Source organism: Pelophylax lessonae (assembly GCF_965119305.1).
Source record: "Pelophylax lessonae genome assembly, chromosome: 4".
In the NCBI taxonomy this organism is placed as follows: domain Eukaryota; kingdom Metazoa; phylum Chordata; class Amphibia; order Anura; family Ranidae; genus Pelophylax; species Pelophylax lessonae.
Window position 1 is genome coordinate 192,268,734 of NC_138771.1, and position 18,186 is coordinate 192,286,919.

Sequence of the window (18,186 nt, forward strand, 5' to 3'; positions counted from 1 at the left end):
CAGGGCGGACAAGGTCAATTTGAATTCAAATTTAGAGTGCAGAGTGTCATTTTGAGACGTGGACATGGCAGTGTTCATTGCCTCCAATTTTTAGAGTTTTATTTTCAGGTTAGAAACAGAACCATACATTTCAAGTTAATTTAGAAGGTTCAGTATGGATATAGTTATTTAGTGAGTGAGAAAAGCATGTTTTTTGCATAGGCAGAAATTTTTTGTTGGGAGTTCCTGATCTGCTAGCCACAAAGTCGGATTTTGAGTGATCCTTGATGTCCTGCATATATGCTGTGCTTGAAGGTCCATTGAGTGTGCCCCTATCATCACAGGAACAAACACGGAATGAGCGTTTTCCCTCCTCCGTAAATCTGCATATGCCCAGAACACTCTTCATCAACCTGTGACTCTCAACTCCATCCCTCCACTCTCAGAGGGAGGAGAACAATGCACATGTGTAGAATAGGGGGACAAGGGGGGTGCTCAATGAATGATCTCCCTCCTCCCATAGATGAAGAACTGCAGAGATAGCTAAGAATGTGCTTAGTCTATGTCTTTTAAATAAAGTTCAATTTATCTACAATGCACAATGATCTGGAATCTACTAGGGACCCTTGATTGCACAGTAAATTTTCTAATATAGAGGAAGTAACCCTTTAAAGTTCTAAAGGAAAAAGTTATTTTTTTACCTTAATGCATTCTCTGTATGAAGGTTAAAAAACCTATTCCATGCAGCTCAGCTAAGAGAAAATGTATGAATTTCTTAGGAAAATAATTCACAAATCATAACTTAGTGTAAAAGACTATGAAAAGTTCAAAAGGTATGATAACTTTATTGTACTTTAAGTCATTTTAAAGCTAGGTCCATCCCTCTGACCATGTTTCACGTTACACCCGTATTAAGCGTGTAACATAAATTGTGGTCAGAGTTAGGGTGTAAAATGAATCATGGTCTCTTTAAATTAACACAGATAATATGATAAAAGTCACAATACTTGCTCGCTCTACAGTAGAGAATTAGACAAACTTTTCAACCTAACGTTTAATTTCTTCCAAATGAAAATTTTCTATCATTCATTGACAGACGCAGCTCCATATTCTTCTTGACCAATGGGTTATGCTGCCCCCTACAGGAGTAGGACACTTGGCAGGAAAAATATTTACCACACCTATGGGGCAGTCCCTGCAGGCCCCACTCCCTCTGCTATAGGATTTGGTATGTTTCCTAGGTGAGCTCCAGTTGTTCCTGGTTGAGTTCCATGTTCACTGGTTGGCTAAGTTTAGCCTTTGAGAAATTACGCTCTTTTCTGTGTTGATTTCCCACCCCTCATGCAAATACTGCTTTGGAACGTTCCAACGGTCAAGAAGAATATGAAGATGCGTCTGTCAATGAATGATAGAGAAAACTAGATTTTTGACTTACAATAAAATCCTTTTCTCTGAAGGTCATTAACAGACGCAGCACCCGCCCCTCTTTTTTCTGAGTGGGTTGGGGTTTTTCTTCTAAACACTGCTTGCAACAAAACTGAATCCTATAGCAGAGTGAGTGGGTGTATGCCTGCAGGGACTGCCCCATTGGCGTGGTAAAGATTTTTCCTGCCTTGTGTCCTACTCCTGTAGGGGGCAGCATAACCCAATGGTCAAGAAGAGTATGGAACTGCGTCTGTCAATGAACTTCAGAGAAAAGTATTTTACAGTAAGTCAAAAATCCTGTTTTTTAAGCTTTTATTTCTACCCCAGTTGTAATACAGAGGAACCAAAAATATTTCATATTCTGTGAAATAAACTCTGTAGCATAAGATTTCTGAAGTTTCTTCTTAAAAGTATTGTTCCGCATTAACTTATTTGCTTTTGCTTCGATTACAGAAAATCAGGTGTGCAGTAAAAATTAATTTTATGAAGGCTCTTTGTGCAATGTGCAGCAAGTGCTGCACAGAAGATTAAGCAGGGCAATCATAAAATGTAAACTATGTTGTGCTGATTAAAGTGTATGTACAGTGTATCCAAAACATCTTTAAGCATTTTGATAGAGTGATGAAGGTTTACAACCTCAGAAAATGTTTTATTCCTGACTGTGACCTCCCCCTAGGTAGATTCAGGCTTTCTTTGTCCTGTGACTAAGACAGAAAGTTTTGGGAAATCCTATATGTTACAGTTATCCCTGGAACTGGAGGTATGGGGAAATCTTTTAAAGACATGCACTTTGCAAATATTCCCTCTCTATTCCTGTTGTTTCTGGTAGATGGAGTCAGGGGAATTCTCCTAAATGGGACACAAACACAAATAAATAAACTGACATCAGCTTTATTCACTCCCTACTCTACCAAAACTTAAAGAACACGTTTTTGTAATAAACCCAGTTAAATTTAATTTAAACAATCAAATAATAAAATGTAATTACCTGCGATTAACTGTTAGGTCCCATTAACATGGGTGATTAGTCCATTCTGCATGCGGTTAGATGTGGCCAGCAGCCACATGGCCAGATTTTGTAGTGTGTACAAATCGATGGCCAGTGCTCCCACTGTCTGCATGTACCCACTTGCGTGAGCAATTACTTGTCATTAGGGATTCTAACCAACTTTGGAAGCAGACATATTGTATCCAGGAATGACGTTTCTGGCCACGTACAAAACTAGCCACAGCTAATTATCTAGTTTGTATGCAGCCAAAGCACAGAGCGCCGCTGCATCTAAGGCATCATTTAGCCACATCTGAATGAACAAGCCTATCCAACGTTAAAGCTTTAGGGGACTTGGCTTGGCCTTGAAAATCTGCAGTTAAACGCAGGCATCTAAAGGTATACCCTATGTGCACATATGTTGGAAGGACATGTGGGAAACTATACACAAACATAAATTATTATACAAAACCCTCAAGTCTTATTCTACAAATAAAACTCTTTGAAGTTTTCTGTATTTGAAGTGGTTGTAAACCTCATTCCTGGAATCTGAGCAAAGCACATACAGTACACTATTACTAAAAGTATTGGTACGCCTGCCTTAAAATACACATTTCCCTTTGGGATTTATAAAGTATTCTATATAAATTAACGTTAATAGCATCCCAGTCTTAGTCAGTAGGGTTCAATATTGAGTTGGCCCACTTTCTGCCGCTATAACAGCTTCAACTCTTCTTAGAAGGCTGTCCACAAGGTTTAGGAGTGTGTCAATGGGAATGTTCGACCATTCTTCCAGAAGCGCATGTGTTGGAGAGAAGGCCTGGCTCGCAGTCTGCACCCGAAATCATCCCAAAGGTGTTCTACCGGGTTGAGATCAGGACTGTACAGGCCAGTCAAGTTCCTCCACCCCAAACTTACTCATCTATGCCTTTATGGACCTTGCTTTGTGCACTAGTCCAAATAATTTGGTGGAGGGGGGATTATGGTGTGGGGTTGTTTTTCAGGGGTTGGGCTTGGCCCCTTAGTTTCAGTGAAGTGAACTCTTAAGGTTTCAGCATACCAAGACATTTTGGATAGTTTCATGCTCCCAACTTTGTGGGAACAGTTTGGGGTTGGCCCTTCCTGTTACAACATGCCTGCTCACCAGTGCTCAAAGCAAGGTCCATAAAGACATAGCTGAGCGAGTTTGGGGTGGAGGAACTTGACTGGCCTGCACAGAGCCCTGACCTCAACCCAATGTAACACCTCAATTTTTCAACCTTATGGACTAGGACTGGGATGACATTAAAGTTCATGTGCATTTAAAGGCTGGCATCCCAATACTTTTGGTAATTTGGTGTATATTTACTTATCTCTCTCCAAAGCTCTACGTGTGGCTTCTCTCTGGTGCTTCATTCCTCTGTTATCAGCATGTCTCACTTCTGCAAAGTTTTACAGACACATGAGGTACATTTGTGTTGGGAGAGAATGAGGGGGTGGGGGTTGGCCTAGCAGATAGCTTGCCTATTCAGAACACAGTTCTTCTGCTGTGTAGAGGGGGGTGTGTACCTTTCCTCCAACCAGCTCTCACATACTGTTACCGTAGCCTCTCTGACCCTTTCTCTGTGCTCCTGACAGATGAAGAAAGGTTTTAACACTTTTCTGCCTTTTTGAAGGGTTGTAGGAAAGAGAAGACTGCAGATAAACACGTAAAACGTATGTAGGAGGATTTGTTTATTCTCTGTATATCATCTGAGGTTCACTTCACTGGGTATATGTGAGGGTTTACAACCACTTTAAGCAGAACGACATGCATCAGAGTATGCCTTCGATCCCTCTGGTCTAGGACTTGAAACCACAGTAAGCAATGCTGAGGTTAATGGTGTAAACAGTGCCATTGACACTGATGGGTGGTATTTTTAGATTTGATTCATATGTGGTGTCATAAAGAACTGTGGAAAACCTCTCAACTAGAAAGCTTATATCTGGGCATTTACAACTGGCTGTTTGTCAGTTTGTGCTCATATGATATATGTATAATATCCCATCTCTTTAATTTCTTTGCCCAGCTAAGGTTATCCCTAACAGCATATTTTCGCTTCTCTACAGATGATGGCAATGCCTAAGGCATTAAGAGGTATGTACAGCGTAAGGCTGATTAATATACGAGCATGGCACTTAGATGGACAAATTGTGAAATGTTTATACGTGCTTCTGCCTTTATATTTGCATGGCTTCTTGTGGACAAACTGTGCTTTGTAATATTAGGCATTATGTATGTTTTATGTTATGTTGCAGTTCCAGTTATCTAGTCTAATCTCAAGGAAAACAAATATGAGGTTTCTGATATCTAAATTGCCCATGTGCCCAGACTAAGGACAACAAGCTACTTACATATTTCTAACAAGGATTAAAAGAGCTTTAACACAGGTCCTTGCCCACCTCTCTAGCTGCTTGTATTGTAAAGCAATCCATTCTCAAGGGTCCTCAAAGGTCACAATAAAAAGACTGTTTGTTGTTAACAGGTTGGAAACACCTGTTGTATGCTTACATTAGAGCAGGGATGTGTAGTTAATTTTCCCACAGGGCCATATGAGAAACTAGGACTGGTATTGAGGCCCAAAATTAATTCTTCTCAATGTTCATTTTGGATCTGGGAAGGTCTGGAAGTATGTAAACATATAGAAAACATACACGTAGCGCTAGGTGCAACTGCTCTGTCTATTTCAGAGGTGGTCCGAAGTGGGGTGGTAAAAATGACCAGCTAAGCTGCGGTCTTCCCGGCCACCCACCAGAACTGAAAAATAACAGCTAGATGAGTCTGTTCACATGCTGCAGCCTTGGCATTTTATACTTGGGCTGCAGAGTTTTACGCATGCCACTGCTTGTCAAACTCGTCTATTGAGTTCAATGGGGCTGTACCACAACCCCATGCAATGTAAGCAATTGCAGCACAGTAGTGTGGCATTATAGGGTAAATCAAGTGGTGAGGGTGCGATACAATACTTCCTTACTGCCTGCCAAATGGCCTTTGAAAAGCACTATGATTGGAAGGAGTAAGGAAGCTGACAGGCTCAAAAAAGGCATGCCGACAGTGGAGGCAATAAAGGGCCGAATAGGGACAACCAAAGGGCCAGATGTGGTCCTGGGGCCATAATTTGCCCAGGTCTACATTCGAGGGATGGAAGGCTGCCAAGATCTGCACTCATAGAAAAAAATGGGATGTCAGTGCCTCTGTTTGTGAACTCTATTATTAACATATATCTATGGTCAAAATTTCGCATTGCATTTTATTTAATCTCAGCCTACTCCTCTTAACCTCTTGCCGACCGCCCACCATAGTTTTACTGCGGCAGAGCGGCTCTGCTGCGCAAAATCATGTAGTACTACGTAATTTCGTGCACAAGGTCTTTGCGTCGCACGCTGCCGGAGCCGCGCTCCAGCTGTGTGTAGACACAGCGGGAGGCGGACCGTGGGAGGAGCGGCAACGATTGCTGTCAGCCTCCCGCGATCGTCAGATAAACTGACAGAAGATCCGCCTGCTTATGTAAACAAAGCAGGTGAGTCTTCTGTCAGACAGGCAGGGAGAAATCAGAAGTTTCAGCTAAGCTGAAACCCTGATCTCTCTGTGCCTGTCATAGAACCATTCCCCCCCACAGTCAGCAAGCATATTTAGGCACACATTAACCCATTTGATCACCCCCAGTGTTAACCCCTTCCCTGCCAGTGTAATTTATACAGTAACAGTGCATAATATTTAGCACTGATTACTATAGTAATGTCACTGGTCCCCAAAAAAGTGTCAAAAATGTCAGTTAAGGGCCCAATCAATCCGCCGCAATGTCGCAGTCCCGCTAAAAAAGCTGATCGCCACTATTACTAATAAAAACAAAAAAATAAATAAAAATTCCAAAAATCTATCCAGTATTTTGTAAATGCTATAACTTTTGCGCAAACCAATTAAAATACGCTTTTTGGGATTTTTTTTTACCAAAAATATGTAGCAGAATACAAATTTGTCTAAACTGATAAAAACATTTGATTTTTTAATTTTTTTTATTGGGAATGTTTTATAGCAGAAAGTAAAAAACATGGCGTTTTTTTTTTCAAAATTGACTCTCTTTTTTTGTTTATAGCGCAAAATCTAAAAACAGCAGAGGTGATCAAATACCACCAAAAGAAAGGTCTATTTGTGGGGAATAAAGGACATTAATTGTATTTGGGTAAAGCGTTGAATGACGGCGCAATTTTTCGTTAAATTAACACAGTGCCGAATGCAAAAAATGGCCTGGTCATCAACGGAGTAAAACCTTCCAGAGTTGAAGTGGTTAATCTGAATGATCTCGAAATTTGTATTTGTGAAGCTCCTTAAACATTTACTGTCTTGAATTCAGTGACACATATTTACTATGCCCTGTTGTGGGTAGGCAATGCTATGACACATTTCACAGAGCCTGCCTTCTGAACTTTAGAGGTGCTAAGAAGAGGAGTTTCAGGAGGTGGAGTCAGACCAGAAATGACTGCTTGAAAGTAGCAAGGTACCATGGGATAAATAGTCCTTAAAAACAGAAAGTTTACAGCAGAGGAAAACAGGCAGCACTCACAACATGGAAGGAGATTTTTCAAGTAATATTATATTGCTTTTGTTTGATTGTCAAAAATAAATATTGTTTCTATTGCTATTACAATGCTGACATTATAAAGTTAAAGTGTCAATGGAACTTCTGTATTTTCTCTACAATGACAGTAGGTACAGAGGTGAATGAGCTTTACTACCTTTTCCAAATAAAAAAAAAATACTTTAGTGTACATAGTCTGGGCACAGGTTTACTATAAAATGTTATTGCTTTACTTTGAATATATTTATATAAGTGGTATTAAACCCAAAAACAAAAATGTAAAATATTGCAGCTTATCAGTTTTTAGATGTGATATCGGCATTATTTTTCAGGCTATTTTTTCCCTATTTTCATATGGCGATCTAGCCACTAAGTCTGTTATGGTTCATCTTTCCTTAACAGACCATGCTGTCTGGCAAAAGTGGCAATTAGAGGAATGAAACCAATCTTTTAACACTGATAGGGGTGCTTACATTGGACAGCTTTTACCTATTTATGTAAAACCTCCCCCCCCCCCCCAAAAAAAAAAAAAAAAACTGTTGCTGTAGCTGCTCAAGTAATCTAAATCTGCTAGTGCATCTAACACCACCCTTTCCCCATATTGACAATGGTGCTGTCCAAAGGTGCCTTTTGTTGCTTCTCCAATATAGTAGAGACGCACTATAACAGGAAGCCTAAAATTGAAAAAGAAAACAAATGCAGCCACCACATTTAAGGTTGGCTAAGCTGCAGTATGTTTAATCTTTGTTTTTAGGTTTAATATTGCTTTAATCTATACTTGCAGGCATTGCATTCTAGCCTCAACTTTTAGGCATGTTTCTCAGATTTAATGAAAACCGTTCTTTTGCATCACGACTGCATTTTTGTGATATGTTTGTGTGCCACCAATATTATATATAATCTCCTTATGTGGAATTTAGGAGATCTATGATAGAATAATGTAATCTTTTATCAGTTGCCACTGTCAGCTTGTCAATTCCTACATAGCTCTTTGCTTTAAGGGAACGTGTCAAGACATGAACATGGACCCCCAAAAAATATATACGAATTTCGAATTCTGACTTTTTTTTTTTTTTTCTCGTGACTGACCCAATAAATACTAAAATCTGATGGTTGACATAATGGCCAGTTCACACACATTTTTAGAAGTCGGCCAGTAATTGCTTTAGGTTTTAGCAAAAATGTAAAATCTTTAAAGATAGATTCATACCTTTGCATTGTGATATTGCACATTTAAATTGTATACATTAAAAAGATTATACAAATAGTATGGTGAAAGCCCATGCTTTGCCTTGATCTTAAAAAGAAATTTGGAAATGGTTTCTGTATAGTCCTTTTTTTAAAGATTTATGTTATACAATTTTTTCAATAGTGTAAACAAGAAAACAAAATCAGGTACGGTTCGGTACGGTACGGTATGGTTTGCTTTTCCACTAAAGTAGTACTAAAGTTAAGTGGGTGGGATAACAACGGGGTGGGTGGGATTCTCTGACCAATCAGTGGCTAGTAGTGACTGCATGCAAAGGATTGTGGGATATGGTACCGGGTATGGTACCTGTTGGAACCACAATTGAGGTGGTACTGTTTTTGAGAGCCGTACCGTTCGGTCCCATGCAGTGGAAAAGCGCCGCCGTACCGTACCGTACCGAACCGTTCCTACACCATACCATGCGGTACCAGCAGTGGAAAAGCACAAAAGCGAGCCGAACCGTTCGGTTCCATGCAGTGGAAAAGCGCCAGAACAACAACTTTGCAGTGTCTCACAAGTCTCAAAAGTATAACAAAAAAAAAAAAAGACAGTTACATTAAACACAGCATAATGGTACAAAACGTCTGGGTCGTCCAGTGCAGAGATACAGTTCAGCTATTATAGGAGGAAAAAAAACAAAATTTAAGTATCCTGGATTCAGAGAGGTCAAGGTGAGAGGGTTAAAATTCCACTTACCCCAGATTTTATCAAATAGTTTAGTTTTTATCTAAGCTCGAAAGTAAGTCTATACAAGGGAAGAGAAGCATTAATGAGTTTAAGCCAAGAAAAGCCAGAGTAGGTAAAACAGACCCTTTCCAGGATAATGAAATAATTTTCTTAGCAAAGAAATAAAGAATGGGCAACAGCCGTTTAGCAAATTTGGAGATTGTGTAGTACATTTTTTTACACACATTGTTGCAGTTTTCAAAAAATACTGCAACTACTTTGCAATATGTTTTTTGTTCAGGAAGTTTTATTGGCGTGCAAATAAATACAAGGCACTGGGACATGCACATTCATTTAAATAGATAAATAGACCATATTATGATTCAGGAGGATACAGGAATACACTGAAATTCATATCCATACAGAAAGTTTAAACAAGGAGAACCAGAAACTTCTAAACATAAACTGTCAACTGAACCATATAGAAAGAGGGAAGAGAGGAAGGGGAAAATGGGCAAAAATAGGAAAGGATACAGAAGGGTAAAGGCAATTGGAAAAAGGGGGGGGTGAAAAGGGCAGGACAGGAGGGAAAGAGGGTCAGGACAACAAGGTGTCCATAGTTGGGTAAACTTGAGGGCAGCTGTAAGGATTTGGGTAACCAATATAAGTTGAGTAGACATACAGACCTCAAGTTTCTTATTATTGAGAGTCTCATGAGGTGGGGGTTGTCTTTGTAAAAATGGGCCCCAACCACAGTATGAAAAAGTTATAGAACCTAACCTAGAACCTCTTTGCTGCATTTCATGGGCGTTTTTTTTCTTACTGTGGTCTCTGTGGAGAAAATATGTTGCTTGACCAATGAACATCCAACCAGGTTAAGGCAGAACTACAGTAAACATGAATAAATGAATAAAAGATAATACCAATTAAGTAACTTTTGCTGCAATACTCATATTTGAACCAGAACTGTATTTTGTAGTACCTTTTTGCTGCAGGTTTTCAGGCTTCCAGGTTGAATAACAACCACCACCATTCAACCTACTTCTTCTGAGTCCAGGTTGTCATATACTGTACTTCCCCCAGCCTGTGACTGGGAAGTGAGGGACAAGCAGGACAGTGGTGAGCTCATTTCTGTCACCCTGCTTTCTCTTCCTATCTTCATGCTTCTTGATAACACATGAACTAGTTGGATTATTTTACTTCTTCTTACTCTCACACTCCAGGGACTCCAACAGATCGAACTTAGGTACTAAAAAAAAAAACAAAACAAAAAAAAACAATTTAATGATTTATTTAATGAATTCAGAACTACTGTACATAAATGTGTCATTTGTATATGCCTAGAGATCAGCTTTAGGGGAATTATAGCACTTATGAACTGGGTTGTTTATGTTGTACACCAAAAATTGTTTGTATGCCATTCAATATGTTTGCCAGAAACTGCAAAATAATTAAGCACAAAATCAAAGTGCAGCTGTAATTATATCAGTGTGTCTGTTTGCACGGTGAAAGTTGCCTATTAGCATTCTTTATGTTTGTTAAAAGTCACGTGCCTTTGCAGGAATATGGTTCAGGCTGAACATAATTATTTAAATTTATTTAGTAAGTCAGTTCAATGATGATATGCTGTACCCTAGAGCAACCAACTTCCAATTTGATAAACTCAGTGTAATGAAAGATAAATTCTGTTTGCTTTGAGTTAATCTCCTTCACACCTTTAGGCTCCTTTCACATGGGTGTTCCATCAGTCTGTTTTTTGCCTGTGATTAGACAAATCAAAAGTGGACTGCAATGTATACCTATGGGCAGTCAGATGTCAACAGACGTGCTTTGGTTTATGTCCAGGTCCATTTAGGTTTGAAAGCAAAAAAGTTTGTGTCTAGGTCTGATTTTTGCAGACCTGAATGGAAAGGAGCAAATGTAAATAAGTATACACAGATGTACATCTGTTTATACCAGGCCACCCATAAGGATTACATGGGTCCATTTTTCTCCATCACAAGCTGTAGGGATAAAAAGGACGGATTCAGAACAGACATCAATGTGGCATCTATTTCTGTTCTGATCTGATTCAGCAGGGGCGAATCCTCTGCAGAGACAGAACATAGGCTCCCTTGTAAAAATGGCTACAGGTATATGTAGCGCCCTACTGAATAGATCTGAGAATAGGAACGGTAAAATGTTGAATGAGGGACACTTGAGGGAAGAAGTGACATGGCAAAATGTAGGTGTGGCCAAACTCTTGGCAGTAAAAAGGAAAACAGAAGAGCGCCTCTAAGTGTAATATTTTAATGTACATAAATGGAGCAATCAGCCAAATAAAAACTCACATAGGGTACAGAAATAAAGGCTCATCTAAGGGTGACAATCCAGCAGTGGGGAGATCCGAGTCTTGGGGCAAATAGAGATATATAATCTATAATTATAACAGATTATGTATATACTTCTGACTGGTACCTTGATCTTTTATGAAGCAATAGCTGCTGCTTTCTCCATGACATGGAGAAAGCAGCAGCTATTGCTTCATAACAGATCAAGGTACCAGTCAGAAGTATATAAATAATCTGTTATAATTATAGATTATATATCTTTACTTGCCCATAGTCTCCTTTCTCCGGCGCTGCATTCCATTCTGTTGTCCTCCCAGCTCTTACCAGGAGAACATGCTACACCGCGGCTTTAAACCTTCTGGACTGGACGCATGGATCTCCCCGCTGCTGGATTGTCACCCTTAGATGAGCCTTTATTTCTGTACCCCATGTGAGTTTTTTTTGTCTGATTGCTCCATTTATGTACATTAAAATATTCCACTTAGAGGTGCTCTTCTGTCTTCCTTTTTATGCTATATCCAGAGTCGGCTTCACTCCAGAGGAGAGCTGTGCCCTAGTGCATATTGACCATCCACAGCCTGTCTTACAAGTCGCCTTGATTTTAAACAGACATTGTAATGGACTTTATGTACCTCTGATATTATAATTTTTTATATCTTGAGTGCTAGCATTTTATTTCTGTAAACTATTAGCAGTGGGAGGGGCTTAAGGGTGAGGGTTGTGCTGTGTACAAACTGCAGGGTTGAAGAGTGCGCTATGTAAAGAGTGCAGGGTTGAGGAGTGTACTGTGTACCAAGTACAGGGTTGAGGAGTGTGCTATGTACAGAGTGCAGGTTTAAGGGTGGTGCTACATAAAGAGTGCAGGGTTGAGAGGTGTGCTATGTACTGAGTGCAGGGCTGAGGGATGCACTATATACAAATTGCAGGGTCGAGGGGTATGCTATGTACTTAGTGCAGGGCTGAGGGATGTGCTATGTACAGATTGCAGGATTGAGAGGTGCGCTATGTACGTAAGTATTGTACAGAGTGCAGGGTTAGATTACATAAAGCACAAAATGCATCGTCATCTGCTGGTCTTAAATTTTTAAGTACTTACAAATAATTTTACCTCTTTAAGCCCTTTTTCACATGCATGATCAGGGGACAGTAAAAACAGGTGGATGAGCCTCAGTTTTACTGCCCCTTGGCCACCCACCTACCCACCTACGTCTAAAATACAGCTAAAGGAGGCTACTCACATGCCATGGCTATGGCACTTGTGCGCCATAGCCACAAAACATTTAATGTGGCATTTTGAGTTGACTGTCAACCAAATCAGCCATTAAAGTCAAGGGGGTCGCACCACAACTGCGAGCCAAACACTTGGCTCATGGTTGTGGTATATTAGCACCATTTCAAACTGCCATTTGGCCACTTGAAACGTAATCCACTACAGATTGCTTTTCAGAGCTTTGGCTACGGTGAACCTAACACTCATTTTTAATGCCACCCATATTCCTGTCCTTTTAACACGGAGACAGTAAGCTGAGACCTATACTTCACATGTGCACAGTTATCAGGCTATTGTGGCACTGTTAAAAGGACAGGATATGGCTGGCATTACAATGAGTGTTATTAAAGTGGGGAACAGGCTATGTACTGTACATGGAGGCATTTCTAGCAGCTCCCTATTTTTCCTGGGAAAAAAAAAACTTGTACTCTCCTTCCTCACCTTATCGATCATTGTAGGAGCCTTGCTACTTGTAGTTCAGTAGCTTGTCTGCAGGCAGACTTCTCCCCTCATCAGAACAGTCACTTCATTCTGCTCCTGCACTGACAGGAAGCCTGTGGGATGAACATTTCATTGTAGGGATGGATAGCCCACTTTGTTTGCCAATTGCTGAAGAGGCAGTGGGAGGGGCCACAGCCTCTAGGTTATAGCCCGCACCACCCCCTGCTTTCTCCTCAGGTAATGAGTAGCTGAAGCAGCCCCAGAAGTCTCTCCCTGTTGACATTACCCTGCTCTCTTCTGAGTCCTAGCCTGTTCGCATAGTAAACTAACAGGCTGGGACTCCTGGAATGTGTGACAGTGCGGCTACTGGTCCCACAGCTGAAAGGCTCGATTAGCCTAGATGCTGTGCCACTGTCAGATGCTCTGGAGGGGTTTCACCCTCCCTGACCCCCCACCCCCCTTATCGACGCCCCTGTTCTCAACACAAGATTTTGGTTCACTAAACATAGGGGAAAATACCAACTAGGTAACAGGAGCCATAGAGGAGCAAGCCATGTGTTCCAGAAGGGAATCAAACCCAGACTGTCTGTTTTTCATTGAACTGCATGTAGTGTCTAAATTGCATCCCTACTTCTTCCCTGCATGCTAGATTTTCCATGGAAAACTACTACTGTATAATATAATGTTTTACATTAGCACCTAGAGATGAGCGTTTAAGGCCTCATGTACACTGCTGCTGATAAACAGACATTTAGGAGCAGTTGGGTGTTTTTTCAGCAGCCTCTAAACTCTCCATGTACATTGAGAAGTTTATAGTAGTTTAGAGGCAGTTAAGTTTACTGGAATTTTTTTGAAAGCAAAAAAATGCGTTTGGACGGAAGTTTAAAACGCCAAATGTTTGTAACAGCATGCAAAAGCTTCTAAACACGGTAACGCACGTTTATAAGCCTTTTGTTTATAGGTGTTTTCAATTGGTATACATTTCTTACCATTTTACAATGCAAAAAGGTGTCACATAAACGCGGCAAAATGGAGGTTTCGTAACCGTCAGTTACTAGCTGTCAAGTTCCAGCGTTTACGAGAGGTTTTCAAACGTCCCGGGTACATGAAGCCTAAAAAGTACTTTCTAGTCAAAGAAAAAAAACCTTGAAATACATACTGTATCATTTTATTTGTCTATACAGTATTTCATTTTTTTTATCCAGGTATACCACAGAACAACACTCCGTCCAGTTGTTTTTTTTTTTTTTGGTGTCTGGTGATCCTGGAACACTTGGCACTAAAACACATACTGCAAGTTCTTTGCTGCCTTTAACATACAGAGTGCCATGTAGCCCCCGATCAGATGGAAGCCTGTGAAGTGGTTGGTCTCTGGATTCTTGCTGCAGGGGATTATAAAGGACTCAAATTAAACATTTCTAACTTTAATACAGTTGCAGTGTTTACTAGACAGTTTAGTAGCTCACTGAATCCTTTTGCTTGTTTCCTGGGATTGCTTTTTAAATAAAAATGGAACTCTACTAAAAGAAAAAAAGAAAACTACATTTATACCAATTCTGAAAACATGAACAGGGTCATGGTCAATGTAAATCACTACATGTTTTTGTCTCTAGTTCCTTACAATAAAGCACACACAGGATCCAAATCTGCCGATTGTCGTGGGTTTCTCCACCCTAATTTTGTTGCAATGCAAGAGAAAACTGTTGACTGAAAATCCATTTTTGGAGGAATATTTAGGTGATAAATGATTGGAGCACATTTTCACAAAAACGAAATGAAGAACAGAGAGATGTGGCATGTATTAAAGATCCTCAATCTATCAGTGAACCAAAAAATGATGAGAAGATAATAGTTTGCAACACCTCTTCTTACATTACATTGAATATTACATCTGATGGTTTTTGCAAAGTGCATGATATCACTAAACATCCTTAATAATTAGTCCTGCCAAAAAAAAATTGTCTTCACCACAAATGTTGGTATGCTGTGGATTATGATGTTATATTGACTGTACGATATGTTGTCAACAGAACAAGGGGCCTCAAAAGATTTTTACTTTAACCCTTTTCTGTTGACAACTCTAAATTGTGGATTTACCATAACTTTAAACTTCAACCATGTGACCACATGAGAGATACTGCTCAAATATTCAGGAGTTGTCATTGCTTGTATATAAACAGTCAGTGTTGGATCTATTATAGAAAATAAGAGAAAAATTTCGAAGAAAAGATTGCTAAAGCTATACATGCACATCATACACTGCAACTTTTTTAAAGAGAATTGTTATGTCTGGTGACAGGGTTTTTTAAGTTAAAGCTATGTCTGGAGACTCTTTAAGAGTATCTGTAGGCCCTGCATGCATTATTACATTTGCTATGCAGTTTGTCCGTTTGGGAACCAATATCAATGATATCAGAATACACACCAAGACTTTGCAGTTACAAAATTTGACGTGATGTATTGTCTATAAAGCAGGTATAGGCACAAACCAAGGCTGTGGCAGACATTTTCCAAAGTACAGACCTTAGTGAAGGACACCAAGGTACATTTCAAATTAAACCATAAAAAAAAACACTCTGTCTACTCTCTGGCCTAGTTCTACAAGTATAAATAAGTTTAAAATAACATTTATTTAAAGACTGCTTGTGGTATACTGTTATAACATGTTTAAAAGATCTTCAAAATTCAGACAGGGTCCCCCATAGATCCCCTTTAGAGCAGGGTCCCCAAAGATCCCCCTTTATAGCAGGCCAGGGTCCCCATAGATCCCCCTTTAGAGCAGGGTCCCCATAAATCCCACTTTAGATCAGGGTCCCCCAAATATCCCCTTTAGAGCAGGCCATGGTCCCCCTTTAGAGAGGGGTCCCCATAGATCCCCTTTAGAGCAGGGACCCCATAGATCCCCCTTTCGAGAAGGGTCCCCATGGATCCCCCTTTCGAGCAGGGTCCCATAAATCCTTCTTTAGAGAAGGGTCCCCATAGAACCTATGGGGACCCTTCTCTAAAGGGGATCTATGGGGACCCTTCTCTAAAGGGGGATCTATGGGGACCCTGCTCTAAAGGGGGATCTAGAGGGACCCTGCTCTAAAGGGGGATCTATAGGGACCCTGGGCCTGCACTAAAGGGGATCTGGGGGCGGAGCTCTAAAGGGGGATTTATGGGGCCCCTGCTCTAAAGGGGGATCTATGGCATAGATCCCCCTTTAGAGCAGGCCATAGTCCCCAAAGACCCCCCTTTACTAGAACAGGTCCCCCCATATATCTCCCTTTAGAGCAGGCAAGGCAGGGTCCCCCATAGATCTCCTTTAATGATCCGATTTTAAAGTTCTGGACTCGCTGTTATAGGAGGACACACACAGTACAGAACGAATGAAGCGTTAACTTAAGTCCCTTGTGAGAAGCTGGGGCCCAGGCGGCCCGGGACACGCTGTGCACAGCTGAGACCGGCAGCGGGCATGGCAGGCACAGGCAACAGATTAGAGGAGGAACTTGAAAGTTCCTTCCCTTCTCCTTCTCCGAGTCCTCTGCTCTGAAGGACTCAGGGCCCGGGGAGGGGCAACCAATGCCCAAGGCGCAACTTGAGCAGTAGTGCACCTGATTGGCTAGGACGCTGGCACTGTCCTACCAACCAGTGGGCAGCGCGTGGGAGGTGGAAGTCAGCTGGAGACTGTCACTGACTGCACTGCCACCACGGACCCTGCAAGGACCGCTCACGGACACCAGTGTCCGTGTATGGACACCTTGCTGATCCCTGCTATAAAGTGCAATGAGAAGCAGCCTTGTAGAGAGCATATTGAAAGCTGCGGATTGCTAGTCTATTAAATGTAATGGTGCTTAGAAAATCTAAACCACCAAGTACTAAAGTACCAACCTAACAACAAAAATATAACAATAAATAACAAAAACACAAAGCAGGAAGAACTTTTCTTAAGGTTAGTTACCAGACTTATTGCCCACATCTCTGGGAAGATGAAGTTAAAGTGTATGTATAGCAAAAACTTTATTAATTTTAAATAGAAAAGGGAAGAGCTGAAAGACCTGTCAGTATTTAGGTGTAATAGCCCAGTTAAAAGGATGCTAAAGCTGGGTGAGAACGGGGTAAACAACACAGTTTGCATTGTATAGGTTTTTTTTTTTTTACAAATTGGTTGTTCTGTAATAGTCAATAATGTGGTTGCTGAGTTTACTGCACTGTTACTTACTTAATCTTTTGTTGTTTGAGATGCATTTTTCTTTTTCATTTACATCTGAATGATCTTCCTTTTTGCAGGTCTCCTATGTTAATATTTTTATTAGCAAGCACAAGTGGAGAAAACTATGGAAACGTTTTTATACACCATCACGCTACATGGAGAAGGCTTCAATGTGCGAGGACGTTTCAGAAGTTACTTTTACACAATTGGTTTAGAATAGAAGAATACTGACCTGTACCCACTTGGATTATACCCCGGCTCTATGTTTTCTACTAACTCCGCTAATGTATGGCTGGGACTGCACCACACACAGTATTTGGATAGAATGTTATTCAGTGTTTCATAAGTGGTTATGGATTATTTTCTATCGTTCTACAAGAGTTGTGCACATTGCTTATGAAAAAATATCAAAGGTTTTTAGGTTTCAGTCAGGCATGTTCTCCACGTGTTAGATGTCCTTTACTGATTCATTTCTTCAATTTATAGATCACAAGAATCCGCTTATTTATTGCCATGACTGCACATAGCATATATTATTCTGGCACTAAAAGTCTTAAAGATAGGTGCAATTTTGAAACACATTAGCACTTTGGATGTATCCCAGCAAACACAGCAGGTTTGTAAGTGAAACATTTTGCCTTTTCTTTCTCCCATTCATTATCTTTAAATACTAGCACCAGGGTTACTACCAGTATAAAACGCTTTCTGATTACTTAAGGCCAGTGTCCCAAAGTGCAAAGGTATATCAAACAAGACAAGTCAGTATCCCTTTGGCTCTGTGTTTGGTGAACACATTCAATTTACATTCAACAGAAAGCTGTTGCTTTAAAGAAATCATAATTTTTGGCCACTGGCACCAAAGCAAGGAAGCAGAATAGTATTTAATTTTGAAGTTTAATGCAAAGGTTCACTTTGAAGCACATTCACCTTTTATTTGAACATAATATACGTGCAAAACAGGCTGCTCTTCTTTTATAAATTTATTAATTAAATATTGTTTTGACATAGTTGTTTTTTGCACAACAGTTGAGTATAAACGCATTTGTAC

General features: G+C 40.3%; 1 protein-coding gene across 2 annotated transcripts in view; it reads left to right on the forward strand.

Moving 5' to 3' along the window:
• Window positions 1-17,867, forward strand: part of LHFPL3 (LHFPL tetraspan subfamily member 3) — a 79,956-nt gene extending 62,089 nt beyond the window's left edge. Inside the window, exons 3-4 of one of the 2 annotated variants that reach the window (XM_082252672.1) lie at window positions 4,481-4,508; window positions 17,216-17,867. In XM_082252672.1, coding sequence (XP_082108798.1) covers window positions 4,481-4,497 — 17 coding nt within the window. In that variant the 3' untranslated portion in view covers window positions 4,498-4,508; window positions 17,216-17,867. The remainder of the gene's footprint in view (window positions 1-4,480; window positions 4,509-17,215) is intronic. The other variant, XM_082252673.1, reaches the window with a different exon arrangement.
• Window positions 17,868-18,186: the final 319 nt, after the last annotated feature.